General features: G+C 44.4%; 1 protein-coding gene across 1 annotated transcript; it reads right to left on the bottom strand.

Annotated features, from left to right (window-relative positions):
• Window positions 1-436: 436 nt before the first annotated feature.
• Window positions 437-14,002, bottom strand: STK25 (serine/threonine kinase 25). Its single transcript, XM_088479220.1, has 11 exons — window positions 13,316-14,002; window positions 11,184-11,414; window positions 10,872-10,928; window positions 10,672-10,780; window positions 7,243-7,400; window positions 6,968-7,153; window positions 6,436-6,581; window positions 6,210-6,312; window positions 2,150-2,221; window positions 1,378-1,508; window positions 437-639 (listed from the first exon to the last, which is right to left on the bottom strand). The coding sequence occupies exons 1-11, from the start codon at window positions 13,343-13,345 to the stop codon at window positions 621-623; spliced, it is 1,242 nt and encodes a 413-aa protein (XP_088335346.1). The 5' UTR covers window positions 13,346-14,002; the 3' UTR covers window positions 437-620.
• Window positions 14,003-14,507: the final 505 nt, after the last annotated feature.

Below are 14,507 nucleotides of genomic sequence, written 5' to 3'. Positions count from 1 at the left end.
GGGTATAGGAGAGAGACCCAGATGCATCCTGGGAGGCTGAAAACTTTAACTCTGTGATGCCTGAAGACTGACGTCATCACCTATACCCAAGGTATCCTGTGGATACCCTATGGACCCTGAAGTAGAAAAAAGAAAATTATTCCACTGGCTACTACTGGTTTGTTTTCCTTTATATCAGTCACAACAATACCTTATTTCACCAATGCCACAGCAGTGTAAGCTGTGACCTTCTGCCTGCAGGTGGCAGTGTTGTTACTGTGATTTACCCCCAGCTGTATGTTAGTATGTTGTTACATTATTGAAATCAGAATGAAATGGAAGCAGTGAATATTCCACTTTACATACAAAGCACAAGCATCTTCCATAGCAGTGTACCAAGAGCCCTATGTGGTTAATGTAAAAATATTTTTGCTTATTTTTCATTAAAGATGCCAAATTACGTATCCACTTTTATATAAAATGTCAGTTTATTTCTATACAGTAAGTGATGGTTGATGAGAAATATTGGTAAACATCTTTGTACATTACAATAATACACATAAGTAATGCCATTATGGTAGTGTTCCAGGTCACAGTGCAGTCCCAATACACATCAGGACGTGAAGGAGGATGGTGTCGGCTCAGGACGCAGAGGAGAACCTGGGAAGAGAAACAGCGGACATTGCGCCATTAGGATCCCTCCAGCATATAGCAAACGCCTTCCCTATGCACAGTGCAAGCAGCCATACTCCAGGGGCGCATGGGTGTGCTGTTCCAAACAAGTAATTTAGGTCATATAAAGATATATTTACTTCACTCAACAGACCACAATTCTAGCGGGAAAATTGGAGGCTGCACCTCCTGTACTTTGTTCTGCTGTCCCTAGTGGAAAGTCTCATATGATGCCTACACACTGACATCTTGTCATTTATCACAGCTTCAGAGCAGCCAGATCAGAGAACAGTGTGGTTCTCACATGGCTAAACTGCATGGAGTACGTGTTCACATGATTTTCCAATGCCACCTGTAAATCATGGGTGAATGATGCCACCCCCTTCTTCCGTCCATGCCCAAAGCTGCCAATGGTTATTGTTTGGTGCAGGTTACAGCCATAGCTACTGAAATATGGGAATGGAGTTCAGGGATTCGTATAAAATGCAAATAAGTAATGTTGGGTCTATTTAACCATCTAAAATCACAACGTGTGGGCAGCACTATTACTATTGCAAAAGAAACCCAAAAGAGGAGGAGAAGATGAAGAATGGGGTCCATCAGAAAACAGAGAAGGTAGAGACAGATATCTAAGCAGCAGTCATGAAGACATGAGGAAATAGGTAAGCAGACATTGTAATGAAGCGCAGAACCACAGTGCTGAGTGTGAAGGATGTTTCCTGTTACCTCTGCACACGCTGAACCAGGTGAGAGATGAGCTGGTCTGTGATTCCCGGGCTGGACTCCTCCGCTAAGCTAAACGCGTTCTCCAGCTCCTGCACAGACCCGAATGCTCCAGCACAGCGCTGCTCCCTTAGCTGCCAGATGGAGACAGAAAGGACTTTATCACGTTTCCAAAAATAAAAAGGGGGGAGCAAAGCTTTACCGTTTTTATCATATAGATCAAAAGAAGAACTTGAGGTGCTGGTGTTGCTATCAAACAACTTGAGCCCGGTTTTAAACATTAAGAGTATTTGGCTTTACCAATAAAACAAAAACCCACAGTAGTGTTTTTCTGATGAAACCAGGACACCAGAGAAACATATAAAGGCATTAAGTCTTCAGTTTGTTTTAACCCAGATTGGATTCATACCAGCCACGTCCCACATGGACCATAGAAACTTCTGAAGTACATCTTTTACCAAAGGTGAATATTAGCTGAACAGTGAGCTGTGGGCTGTTATATACAATGACCCATCTACAGACACGGGGCCACTAAGTTCAGGCTTCAGTGACCGGCAACTTATTAAAGTGGATAACATATACAGAACCGGTTGTGCCATCAACCAGTGTTTTACAGCACCATAGACTAGTTACATTGGATTTTATTCTTGTCTAGAGCAAATAGTACAGTTAAGCACAATTACTGGGGCTGCTTCAGCCTATCACAAAGTAATGACAACGCACAGTTACTAGCTTATCATATGTATGCATTACTAATAGAAGTATAGGATCTCACCTCCTGGAATACGGGAGTTACCAGAGCCGATAAACAGTGTGATCGTGGCAGGCGCTGTATCACTTCCGATGGCTGCAGAGTCGAGCACAACAAAATGACAATATGTTAGATAAGTCCTCTAAAGAATATGTATGAGAGATTTAGCAGTACGGTATCCGGATGGTAGATAGACAGTAACTAGATAAACTGTCAACAGACAGAAAGTGAATAGGGCGACAAATGATTTTTCGGGTTAGGCTGCAGAAGGGAACGTTAGGGTTAGGCACCAGGGGGAGTGGAAGGGTTAGAATGTAAAAAAAAAAAATCACGTGTCAACCTTTACTATATCGACCATTTGAACGTCGATCTTTTGACCCTGTCGACCTTCTGGTGTCTATCAATCAACACCCAGCAGTACAGGTATAATCAATGCATAACATACATTTAAAATAGGAGATTAGGTGACATTTGTAAGCCCAAGAATAGTATCTAATAGGCCATTGAAATGGGTTGGGTATGATATCCCAGTGGCTGAATAGCCGCCGGGTGAAATACTGACGCTGGAAGCCTGATCATGCCCGACAAGGGCACATAAGTATACTAACCCTACCCCTCTCTCCCTAACTCTTCCTTTGGTGCCTAACCCCCCCCTCTCCGCAACCTAAAACTAACCCTCCCCAGGGATACCTAACCTTAACCTCCCCCCCCGGTGGTGCCTAACCCTGACCCTCTCCGGGGGTGCCTAAACCTAACCCCAACATCCCCCTCCCCCACGGCTAAGAGCGGACAGCTTACCTTCGTTCTGGGAGCCATCTGACGAGATTTCGACGCCTAGCTTTAGTCCAGAGTCAGGATTTAGACAGACGGCTTTCCAGCCGTCAGTATTTTAACTACATCCCCATTGAAATAGTCTGGTTGGGGAATACAGGAGATGTAGGAAGTTACCCTGACTTACGTTCCTCTCCCCCAGATGACAGTATGGAAACAACAGACAGGCTCCCTCCCACAAGAGATCATGTAGACTGCTTCTTTAAAGCCTTGGGAGCTGAGGACCCGATTCAGACCCGCTCCCTAGGATGCGTTCACTCGTAGCCAGCCGATGTTTGCATTCCGCGCATGTGTACGCATCACACTGCACTTGCGCAAACTAGTCCGAGCAATCGGGAAGCATACGCTCTCCTAGCATAGACAGCCCGGCAGAATGAGTGACAGGAGAAGCAGTTTGTTGGTGGTGACAGGGATGGCCACTATAAACGAGGAAGGGGAGGTGCGAACGCAGGAGTGCCTGAGCGCCGTTACAGAGGTGTGCATAATTAAGAGGCAGCGTCATAGTACACGTCACTTGGTTGTATTTCACACTGAAGTGCTCGCAGTAGGGTATAGTCAACCACAAGCGCTGCGTTCTCTTCCGATGGTCCTCGATGTACCGATGGTTGCATACACTTCCTGGAGATGACGTGCGCAAGTGGGCATCTTAAGACAGGCTGGTGGGCGTCTGCATACACAAAGCGATCGCAGGCCAAATCATAGTGGGCGTGCTTATGCCTTGCCGTGCGATCGCCTGCCTTGCTGTCACTTAGCCAAATTTGCATACGTATCGAGCGAGCGTACAAATCTAGCGAATGGGTCTGAATCGAGCCCTGAATTCTTAGCTATCAGACTTTTTCCTGCGGACCTCAATGGGATTCTGACTCCTCTCCTGACCCGCAGGGTGAAAGGAGAGGAATTAAAGCCCTTAGGCCTTCACATTCTTAGAGGTAGCATGTAACAGTTTCCCCCTTTGCCCAGGTCAGTATATTTAGCTTCGGCTCTGTTAAGAGAAGCTAGAACTCCACTCTGACCATTTTCCGAGCCTTAACCCCTGAGACTGAATCCCACAGCCCCTAGCCACAATATCCTCATGCAAATGCACAGCTTGCAGGCAGGTAGACCCAGTTTGGGAGGGCAGTCCATTCCTCTGACCATATCAATCCTACTTTATTCTCCCAAACTGAAAATTAAGATGGTATAAGAGATGCCACAAAAACAGGCATAAAGGTTGTCTTAATCTTCCTTTGTGTTGCTGAGTGGGGGTGGTCTAATATAGTAGCACAACGGGAGCTCGTTTTGCATATCCCCACAGGTGAGAAGATAAAGGGTCTGTAGCTTAGATGAGACCTGGAACCTTCTATCAGGTCTGGTCCACACAATAGGTCCCACAAATGTGGGAATGGAACATTCTGTTTCTTCTTGAAGAAGAGTCATCAGGCACAGTCTCTCTCGCCTTCCTAAAGTTTTAGTACCCCTCTAAATCCCCTACCCAGGCTCACCCATAGGAAATATAATGGGGGAAGCATTATTCAGCGATAGTGATGTCTCTGATTATCAGTATATGGTTCGGTCCTTAGGATGTCTGTACCCACTGTGTCTAGGATACATGTACAAGTGTCTTTACTACATCCAGGGCTGTATTTCGGGCTTGTGACTATAAGTAATTATGCAACTTACATGTTTCTATCATACATTATTCTTTTCTGGCTGCTAAGTATAAAGCAGAGGGGGAGGAAAGAATTCTATCTATACGGTCTCCTGAGCAGTACTGCCCTAGGTAAGGGTCATTGTGCCTATATGGTAAATGCAGCCCTGACTCATTCTTTTTTGCACAAATGAAACAGACTGATCAGCAAAAATCTTTATTTTCAGTAATATGAGAACTGGTGTCAAGGACAGAAGGTGCAGATGTGTCGTCACTCGTCTCTGCTGCATTCGCGCCAAACAGCCCCTCTCTGCGCTGGGCGGCTTTTTTTTTGCAGAAAATCTATTTAAGTGGCAATAATGCATTGTAACTAGACTGTGCTGAGTAATGTGATATGCGACACTTGTATGTCTGTGTGAGACTGAGTCGCTGAATCAGCAGGTGAAGGGCTACGATGCAGCTTTTTCCCACACCAAGTTCCGTTTACAGACTCAGTCACACACAGATATACAAGTGTCACATATCCAATTAATCGACACAGTCTCCTGGTGCGTCCTAGTCGCATCACATCGCGATACAGACACAATTTCGGCAAAAAAGATGCCCGATGCAGGGGCAAATGTAGGATTTCTAGAGGGGGGTTTCCAATTGCTTAATTTTAAAGCAAGTGTAGCCAGTCCATGAAGAGGGTATAATCAGCACTTAAACAGCTAAAATATACGTCATACGAAGTACAATGTATGTAATAATTCTGGCACACAGATCTGTCTACATACATCTATACGGTAGTGCCTAGCGTCTTTTTACACGACTCTTCCCTTAAAATGCATCTTATTCACAAAGCAATGTGAATAGGACGCACATGTCGCTGATTAGAATGATATGCGGCATGCCTAGATTCTGTGTGTGACTGCATCTGCATGCAAAATGCTACGTTACAGTGTCCCAGACGCTGAGAGACATTTTACGGGAAAAAGTTACATGAAAAGATGCTCGGTGCTATAGAGTGGTGCTACGGTTATGGCGCGACTAGACGTGCAAGGAGGCTAAGTGTGTGTATACAGGACCAGCGATCATAGTATGACATTATATGCAGCACTAGGGTCATCCTGCCTGAGCTAAAAGTTTTTATTTCAGATTTGGGCACCATTCCAGATAATTTGAGCAAGATTGGGACTCTAGGGGAGCAGCAAAAGAGCCTAGCATTGCCCTGGACATATATGTACATATCGGTCTCCTTATGTACTTGGTAGTGTATTATTATACAGTATTAATAATTGACCCTATAGACGATCTATTTCAGTGTACCTCTAACAGTGCATGGTTTCCAGATCTCCTAATTGGTGCACAAGTGTATTCATTACTGGCTCACACATTTTAAAAGATCAACAGGTGGTGCTAATTATTTAATTTGTAATATTATATGCTATTTATATGGTGGTCATCATGGTATGGGCTGGGGAGGGGGGTTTCCAAGTAAACTGAAACCCCACCTGTGTTTGCCTATGCAGCGCTAGCAGATGGCTCACTCACGCCAAGCAAATGGCGTTGCATGGCATATTGAGTCTAGGTGAGCAAGGACACATCTCTACACAACGTTTAGGTGCATGTTATACAAATTTGTACCTGCTGGTATCCCCACTGCAGTCTGCTCATAGAAGAAGGTCGCATGGTTTCTGGAAATGACCAGTGAGGTGTCTGACTCTGATTTCTCTCATCTTCATTATCCCTGGCCAATCACAAGAACAAGGCATTGAGGGTTACTGTACAATGTAGGGTCAACCACTAGACCACGCAGTCATTCCAGCAGGGACTGAGATATTAAATGCCAGACTGTTCCTGCTTTACTCACAAATCAGACTCATCAGAGCTGGAATCATCGCGGTGGCCCTGAGATTTCCAGCGTCTGTATCGTTCCACCAGTTCCATAAGAAAGGAAGTTTTCTTGGTGTAGCGTAAGATGAAGCGATGTTTGAGCAGCTCCCGTGCCGTGGGCCTCTATATAACCCCAAATACAGATAATGATATATAATAGATTATCTTTTGTCTTTTATATAGGATTTCATTTATAAAGCATCGCATGCATGGTACAGCAGACTCCTGTCCTACCCACCGAATATAACAATATACCGCCAGCTCTTACATACTCAGAAAAACTGCCTGAAATTGGATTTAAATTTTTTTTTTTAAAAAGTGTTTGATGCAACAAAATGAAAGTTCTGACTTCTGCCCGGTTACAGGGACTTCAGAGTCCTCCGTAATACATGAGCATCTAATTTCCGCCAGCAAGTGCATGAATTGCATTGTTTAATATGGTATTAGATTTAGCCTACCTATTAGATTTAGCCAACACCAAGATTTAAAAGAAAAAATAAGACACTTACAGATCGGGGGTCTTTGTTCAGACAAGCATCCACAAAATCTTTAAATGGTTTGCTGTGCTGGCCTTGCAGAGATGGAGGGTTGTTTTTGGGAATGAGGAACAAGACTCTCATGGGATGGAGGTCAGAGTATGGGGGCTCACCTTTGGCTAGCTCAATGGCTGTGATCCCCAAGGACCAGATGTCTGCCTAGAGAGACAGGGAAACATGAAAACCGTTAACGATAAAGTGGATTCTGTGGGACAAAAACTCACACAGGCACACACACGGCTTCCAACCTTAAAATCATAGGCAGACTGCTTGATGACTTCTGGTGCCATCCAGAATGGTGTTCCCACAAACGTGTTCCTCTTGATCTGAGTATCTGTCAGCTGTCCTGCTACCCCAAAATCAGCCAGCTTCACATCTCCTTGCTCTGACAGCAGTACATTAGCAGCTGGAAACACAAAGGTGTAGCTATAAATGCAGTGACACATGCAATACAAACTAAAATACAACATAATATAAACTGAACAAGAATGGTCATTATTTCAGGAAGATCAAAAGGAACATTTACAAAATGTAAGTGACTGCTACAATTTTAAAAGATAAATGTTCATATATGAACCGAGGGACAATACACTGCTTAATCTGACTATACACTGTACTCTGCTAAAAAGTAAAAGTGTTAACCACCCTCCTGTGGCTTCCTACCAGTGGTTCTCGGTTATTGACCTAAGGCCTGTATCTACAATGCATTATCACTCTAACAATATTGTACACGGTCATTACTGCTACAGAAAGGAAAAAAAATAGTAGTCGATTCAAATAGCGTAGATTTTCATCTGTGTACATATCCGCTTAGGCTCTATATCGCTAATTTTCCTGTGCACCTCTATAGGGTGCGGGGCAAATCTAGAGATGTTGTTGGTCGGGGATGCAGTTCGTGCCATTACCCATACAGAGTGGCAGTGCACAGCACCTTCCAATCAAAAATGACGGCTTGGTACAAAAACATTATTAAACTTTGTAAAGCCATTCACGGAGGACCACGCCTGCTCAGACAAAGCTCTTTCTTTGACAAAGGTTTCTCTGCTGCAATGTACACGTGCTGAACATAAGCAGTGATCCATCTTGGTATTGTCTCTTGACACAGGCCAGCCTATTTTTTAGGGTTCATAGGAGACCAGAAGGTCATCAATTTTCCTCCAAAGACTGATTGCAATCTAGTGCCATAATCACAATGACCTCACTTAAGGGAAATGTAGAAATCAACTTAGATTAAAAAGATGGTTTAGTCCAGAAAATGGCCCCCCCATGAATATCATACAGCTCAGACAACCTATGGGCCATGGAAATAGCCAGGAGAAATACTGGTTTCCATGTGAGAAACTTCCCCCTTAAGCCATTTGATACAGATAACGTGGACTGTTGTGATGCTGCCAAAATGTAAAGAAGATCACACTCTCTTCCCAGCTCCAGAAGTACTTCCCTGTAGCTAGTGTCTCTAAAGGGGCGTATCCACTACACGAGAGTGGAACGACTGCACGATTACAACTTTGTAATAGTGCAATTGTTCTTCATCCTGTGCAGTGGATACTGTGCCCACACTGAACGATATGTTGTTCCATGCAGGCACCCTCCCTCGACAGGTTGGTCTGCATGTTCAGGCGATGATAGATGTCAAAAACGACCAGCGGGAGTGCGCATCGCTGGTCGTTTTTGACATTTTAATGCAGGATTCATGAATGATTAATGAGTAATTGAACGATAACGATGTTGTAACCGTTCAATCGCTCATGTTAATCGCCTAGTGGATACGCACCTTAAGGACATGAAGAGAGCAGTAGCTGCTGGCAAGACATCGGTTTTGGCTGCACTTCAGTCTGTAAACCAAAGCTTGCTAGGAAGGAGGTATTAGATTGCCTTCAGGTCTGCAACACCATCCAGGTCCCCACATGTCATGAACTACTCCCCTAATAAGAATGGCACCCTACTGCAGACATCGTATACCCCCCACATCAGAAACAGGCCACAGTATTCTGTGGTCCATGTAGGCTCTAGCCTCCCCCTGATCTCTAGAGTGATCGGCGTTTATGTACCAGGCTTTAGCCCAGAGAAGCAAGAACCAAAAATCTAATTTACAGTAAGAAGCTGCTGAGGTTGCAGTGATAGCACAGTGGCCTGCAGAATGGGGATATAGAAGTGGAGGAGCGCAAACATACTGATTATATACATGGTGCAAAGATACACCTCTGTGTATTTAGCTTAGTCCAAGTCTGCGTGGTTCGCATTTACTGACCTTGGCCTGCGTGAGGCCGTCCCATTAGGACCAATTTCCGCCTCTTCGATAATTGCGAGTAAGGCTCTGCATTGCCCATACTTGTGCGATTCCATTTTCATAGGAGGCACTGTGCCAATTCTCACGCTACACACAGGTACATAGCCACTTCACCACTAAAATGGCTGCATACAATCTGCCTAGGGTTTAATGAACTTTGGCTTCAATTAAATGTCTACCATTATTTTTCATTAGGTTGACATGCTTAGGATGTCGACATTGGCCATGCTGGCATTCATGTCTATACGGATGGCATGTCGACATAACAGAATGTCGATCCAAAGTCCCTGATCCTGGAAGCCTCTCGAGCAGCATCTTCTGGGTTGCAGCGGCCATATAACTACTGCAAGGGACAGGACCCAATATGGAACCTGTAATACATCAGTCCTCTATCCTTCCACCAGTTCTCTACCCATGGGCCTACGGTTTCCCCCGATACCTAGTACTCTCAACTTATGTACCAGATTTTTATTTGGAACAGTATTGAATGTTTTCAGAAAATCCAATATATCACATTTATTGCACCACTATGATCTAATGTGAAACTTACCTTCATGAAACCATGCCAACGCTGTGTGATCAAATTACAGTCTACAATGTACTTCACAATCACAGCCTCAGAATCCCTCTAAATAAGGTCAGGATAACAGGTCTATTATTTTCTATCTCCAATTTTGATCCCTTTTTTAAAGACTCTTATTGTCATACATATCAGACATAAATAGTGGTCCATCACATACGGAAGAATTTTGGAATTGACGTCCCCTTTCCATGTGTAATTACACAAGACCATTGCTCACCTTCTGATGGCTGAGACAGGCACGCATCATCTCTGAATCACTCATGTCAAATCACACCAATAACCGAAGGACATTTCATAAACAATAACAAGTTTATGGTCACAGGAGTTTTAGGGACATGTCAGAAAATTAGTGCATCACTAACAGTGCATAATGATATGCTGCAATACACAACTATAGGAGAAAATGGTCATTAGAAATTGCTAAGAACGTGAAACATCTCACTAGTTGCTATGGAGTAAAAGTACATTTTGTGCAGCATTTTCCCCCGGTAAGAAAATAGCAGTGCCATATAGCTGGGCATCCTTTCCCGATACCCCCTGCACACAGCAAGTGCTGGGGACACTACGGAGAAGCAGGAAGATAGCTGCCGGGGGCATCCTAAGGACATGCCATGTGGCTTTCCTTACAGCGGGGTGACTCTCCAGACACCCCGCAAGGTTAAACAGTGGTGTGACTGGGCTGTCGCCTCAGCCTTGCACGTTGGGCGGCAGCACACCGTAACGGCCATGGATGTTAGAACTGTAGTAGCAGTGATACAGATAAAGATGAGCAGTAAAAGCAGATTGCTGTACCAGTGTCCTCACCTTTGATGTCTCGATGGATCTTCCTTTCAGAGTGTAAATAATCCAGGCCCTTAAGGATCTCCCGTAATATCGTGGCAATATAGGACTCCTCCAGTGGGCCGGGTTTCAACTGCAGCAGGGAAAGGTACAGAGATGACATTATGGGGCAACAACAGTTATGTATAAACACATACATTTTTATAGAGTTTAGACTTCCTTACCAAGTCTAGTGCCGATCCTCCACCCAAATACTCCATAATGATCCAGAGCTTTGACCCCTAATTAGAAACAAAATAAAAGATTCACATGAAGTGCATACAGAAATGGTTTAGTACATCCCAGCATGTCCACAAACCATCATTTGCCAAAGGCATATTACCCTAAGCTTCCCCACTGCTCCAGCTATAAACCAAAATGGTTCAATGCACAAGGCATCATGGGAAGACCATCTGCTTCCTGGTCAAACCTATACAGGGCAAGGGTAACAGAACAGTCCTACAGTAACAGACAGTTTTGTTACTTTAAGTCATTACCTTCAGGTAGGAGCCATAATAACGAGTAATATAAGGACTGTCACATTGGCTCAAAACAGTGATCTCTTGTTGGATGTCCTCAATCTCATCTTCTGCCTCCTCCAGGTCTATGATCTTGATGGCCACAACTTCTTTGCTGCTGTTCTCTATCCCTTTGTACACCTCTCCGAACGAACCCTTCCCAATGCGTTCCAGCTTGGTGAAGAGGCGTTCTGGATCCATCCTGGATCCCTATGTTAGAACAGAACATTAGAAGCTCAGCAAGCACTAATGCAGATTCAATCACTTCACTTCAAGGAATGGTTCAGCCAGTGTGACAGGGCAATTGAAACAAACAGTAGTATAAATATATATTACCACCACGTGACAGTATATAACATTTATTTTGTTCTCTCAATAATTGTAAACAATAGAACTATTTAAACAAAAGACAGCCACCCCCATGCACTGGAAATTAATGTATATACAATCAAAATTATTTAAACATATAATTGTACTGATCCCTGACTCAATTGATAAAAGGTGCCTAAAGTCAAGCATACAGCCATGTAAAGGGATGTAGTTATGGGATTGACAGTCACTATGTCGACAGTTAGGACGTCAGTCCTGGGAATCCAGGTGCCGGCATGTCCACAAGGCTAACATGCTACTTACAACATGTTAGCCTTATCGGCAGTACAACTGTAATTAGCAGCATCTTTACCATTTGATTAACATGCCTGCATTCCAGGATCAACATCATCACTGTCGACATAGGGACTGTTGTTCCCACATACCCCACCCACACAGAAGGGGTTGGGTATGGGATGCTGGTGCCCAGGATCCCGGCGGTCAGAATCCCGACGCCGGCGTCCTCAGGATACCGACACCTGTAGGTAAGTATCCTAACCCTACTCCTCTCGCTCTGCAGCCTAAACGTAACTCTTCCCCCTAGTGCCTAAAGCTAACCCACCCCTAGTGCCTAACCCTCCCCCTAACCCCTCACGACTTACTGTCGGAATGCTGGTGTCAGGATTGTGACTGGTGTCAGGATTCCTGGGCCGGTATCCTGAGCATCAGCATCTTAGCAGCCGGGATTTAAACTACATCCCACAAAAGAGCTCAGTGGCTTTAAACGTGGCACTGTCATAGCATTCCACATTTCCAAGTCTGTCTGTCAATTTTCTGCCTTCCTAAACTGAAAGTGCGCTTATTCTGAAATGGAAATGTTTAGGAGCAACCACAGCTCTGCTGCAAGGCGGCAGGTCAGACATGCTCACAGAGCGCATAGAAATGGTCTGTTCTCATGTGAAACACTAACTACACAGAGTGCAGAACTTCCTCTGAAACCAAAGTCTGAACAGTTCTATGGGAGCAGCCGCATACAAGACTCAGATCACCACGTGCAATGCCAAACATTGGCTGGAGTTGTGTAATACACACCGTCATAGACACTGGAGCAGAGGAGGAACAAATCATAATTAGGTAGGTTCTAGTTGGTCTTCAAAACAACAGGTACTTAAGGTGCGTACACACTGGGCTATTAAAGTGGATGACTGAACGATATCGTTATCGTTCAGTCGTCCACTTTATCGTCCATTTTTAACAAAAAAACGATGATGACTCGCGTTCCTGCGGGTCGTTCGTCATTATCGTTCATCGCGTTAACATGCAGGCCAACCTGACAATGTTGTCAGGTTGCTGAATGCTATGGAATGGGGGAGAGATCCCGGCGCTGAACAATATCGTTAATGATATCGTTCAGCGGGTGTGCTCAATGTCATGAACGACATTGAGCACAGCCTACCAGGGACACACTAGATGATATCGCTCAGGGAGCATATCGTCTAGTGTGTACGCTCCTTCAAGGTAACACCAATTAGACAATGGATGATAAAAATCACAAGTTTCATCCTACCCAGGAATGTACCTGGCAAGGAAGAAGTCATGAGCGCACTACAAAGGTTACCATAGGGGGAATAAATGAGAGGTGGAAATATGATGCATCGTTACACATTGGGGAAAATGCTAAGGATAACATAACAATACAGGATACTTATTACTATTACTGAACGTTTTATGAGACCCGATCCCATTGGACATCAGAAATTGCAACACGTACCCTTACACGCATGTATTCTGTTCATAATTACCTGTGCTGGAAAGTCTCGGATATGGGCCATTCTGAAGTGACTTTTCCCCCGTTCAGCAAAAGATTAGTCAGACGTTGTGTAAGTAAAGGCGTCTATGGCTCCAGCTCCACAACTCACCCCATATTGCTGCCCTACATGTCCCTATTTTATAATAAACCTGAAAAATATGTCTACCCAGCACCAGAATGTAAGACACATACACATATAGCAGCAGGCAGTCCCTTTAGTGTGTGCTTAGAAAGTCCTGCTGTACTTAGCAGTGGGATTCTGTCTCAGCAGCCAAGTAACCATAAATATAGACCTATGCTCTATGGGAAGCAGCTATGCAAATACATGCAATGTCCAGCAATAATCATCCATCATGAAACATATGTACATTATTAGTATGAAAATAAATGATGCATTGCTGTACAGCTAGGACTGAGAGACCATATTACCATCACAAAACCCTGAGCCCTAGTGCAGAATGCTGATGTCGCCCCCTGTAACACACATCTGCTGACCCAGAGGAAGGTTCATGCTACATCCTCCCAAACCTGCAGTCTGTCCCATGCCAGATTATGGCAATGACAGCTGTGCCACCATGCTGCTGGCTGATTCCCTACTATACTAGTCTGTTGCAGGAGGTGATGATCTTCGCACGGGGCCTGTTGTCCCTGACACCTTTAAGTTCAGACCCCCACCCTAATATCACACACAGTGACGTCCCCGCGCAAGGTAACCTGGAACTTGTATTCCACTGTACTTTAGGCCGCCGCTTAACACAGGTGGTCAGAAACTACATCTCCCAGAGGCAGCCACAATGACCAGAGCGCAGGTGGCTTCTGGGAGTTGTAGTACAGGAGTAGAAGGCGGACACTCCGGTCATGTGACCATAGGTTGGCGTGGTCTCACGACTCTTGAGCTTGCCTTGTGCTTGGGTGGCTCAGTTTGTTATTAAATCATGTGATGAGGATAGGACATACATGTATCATATGTGTACAGCAGCAGGCACGTTTATACGCACATATGGGAAATTAACACCTTTTATAGTGGGGCTATGGATGTATCAAACTTTCTAACGTAGAGAAGCTGCTCATAGCAACCAATCTGTAGCTATAATTTACCTAGTACAATATGTGCAATGATAGCTAGAATCTAATTATGTTGCTATGGTCAACTTCACCTGTCCTCTTTTGCAGGTTTGATACAT

Source organism: Taudactylus pleione, unplaced genomic scaffold (genome assembly GCF_031769625.1).
Source record: "Taudactylus pleione unplaced genomic scaffold, aTauple2 ptg000229l, whole genome shotgun sequence".
NCBI lineage: Eukaryota > Metazoa > Chordata > Amphibia > Anura > Myobatrachidae > Taudactylus > Taudactylus pleione.
The sequence above is the reverse complement of the archived record's forward strand: the minus strand, read 5'-3'. Positions and strand labels throughout refer to the sequence as shown.

Bases quoted from the DNA above. Each gene is read 5' to 3' on its own strand.
- STK25 (XM_088479220.1), bottom strand. From the start codon at position 13,345: ATGGCCCATATCCGAGACTTTCCAGCACAG. The intron at 6,313-6,435 runs GTGAGTAAAGCA...GTGATTGGCCAG, and splicing joins AGCTCTGATGAGTCTGATTT to GGATAATGAAGATGAGAGAA. The intron at 1,509-2,149 runs GTGAGATCCTAT...TCCATCTGGCAG, and splicing joins TAACTCCCGTATTCCAGGAG to CTAAGGGAGCAGCGCTGTGC.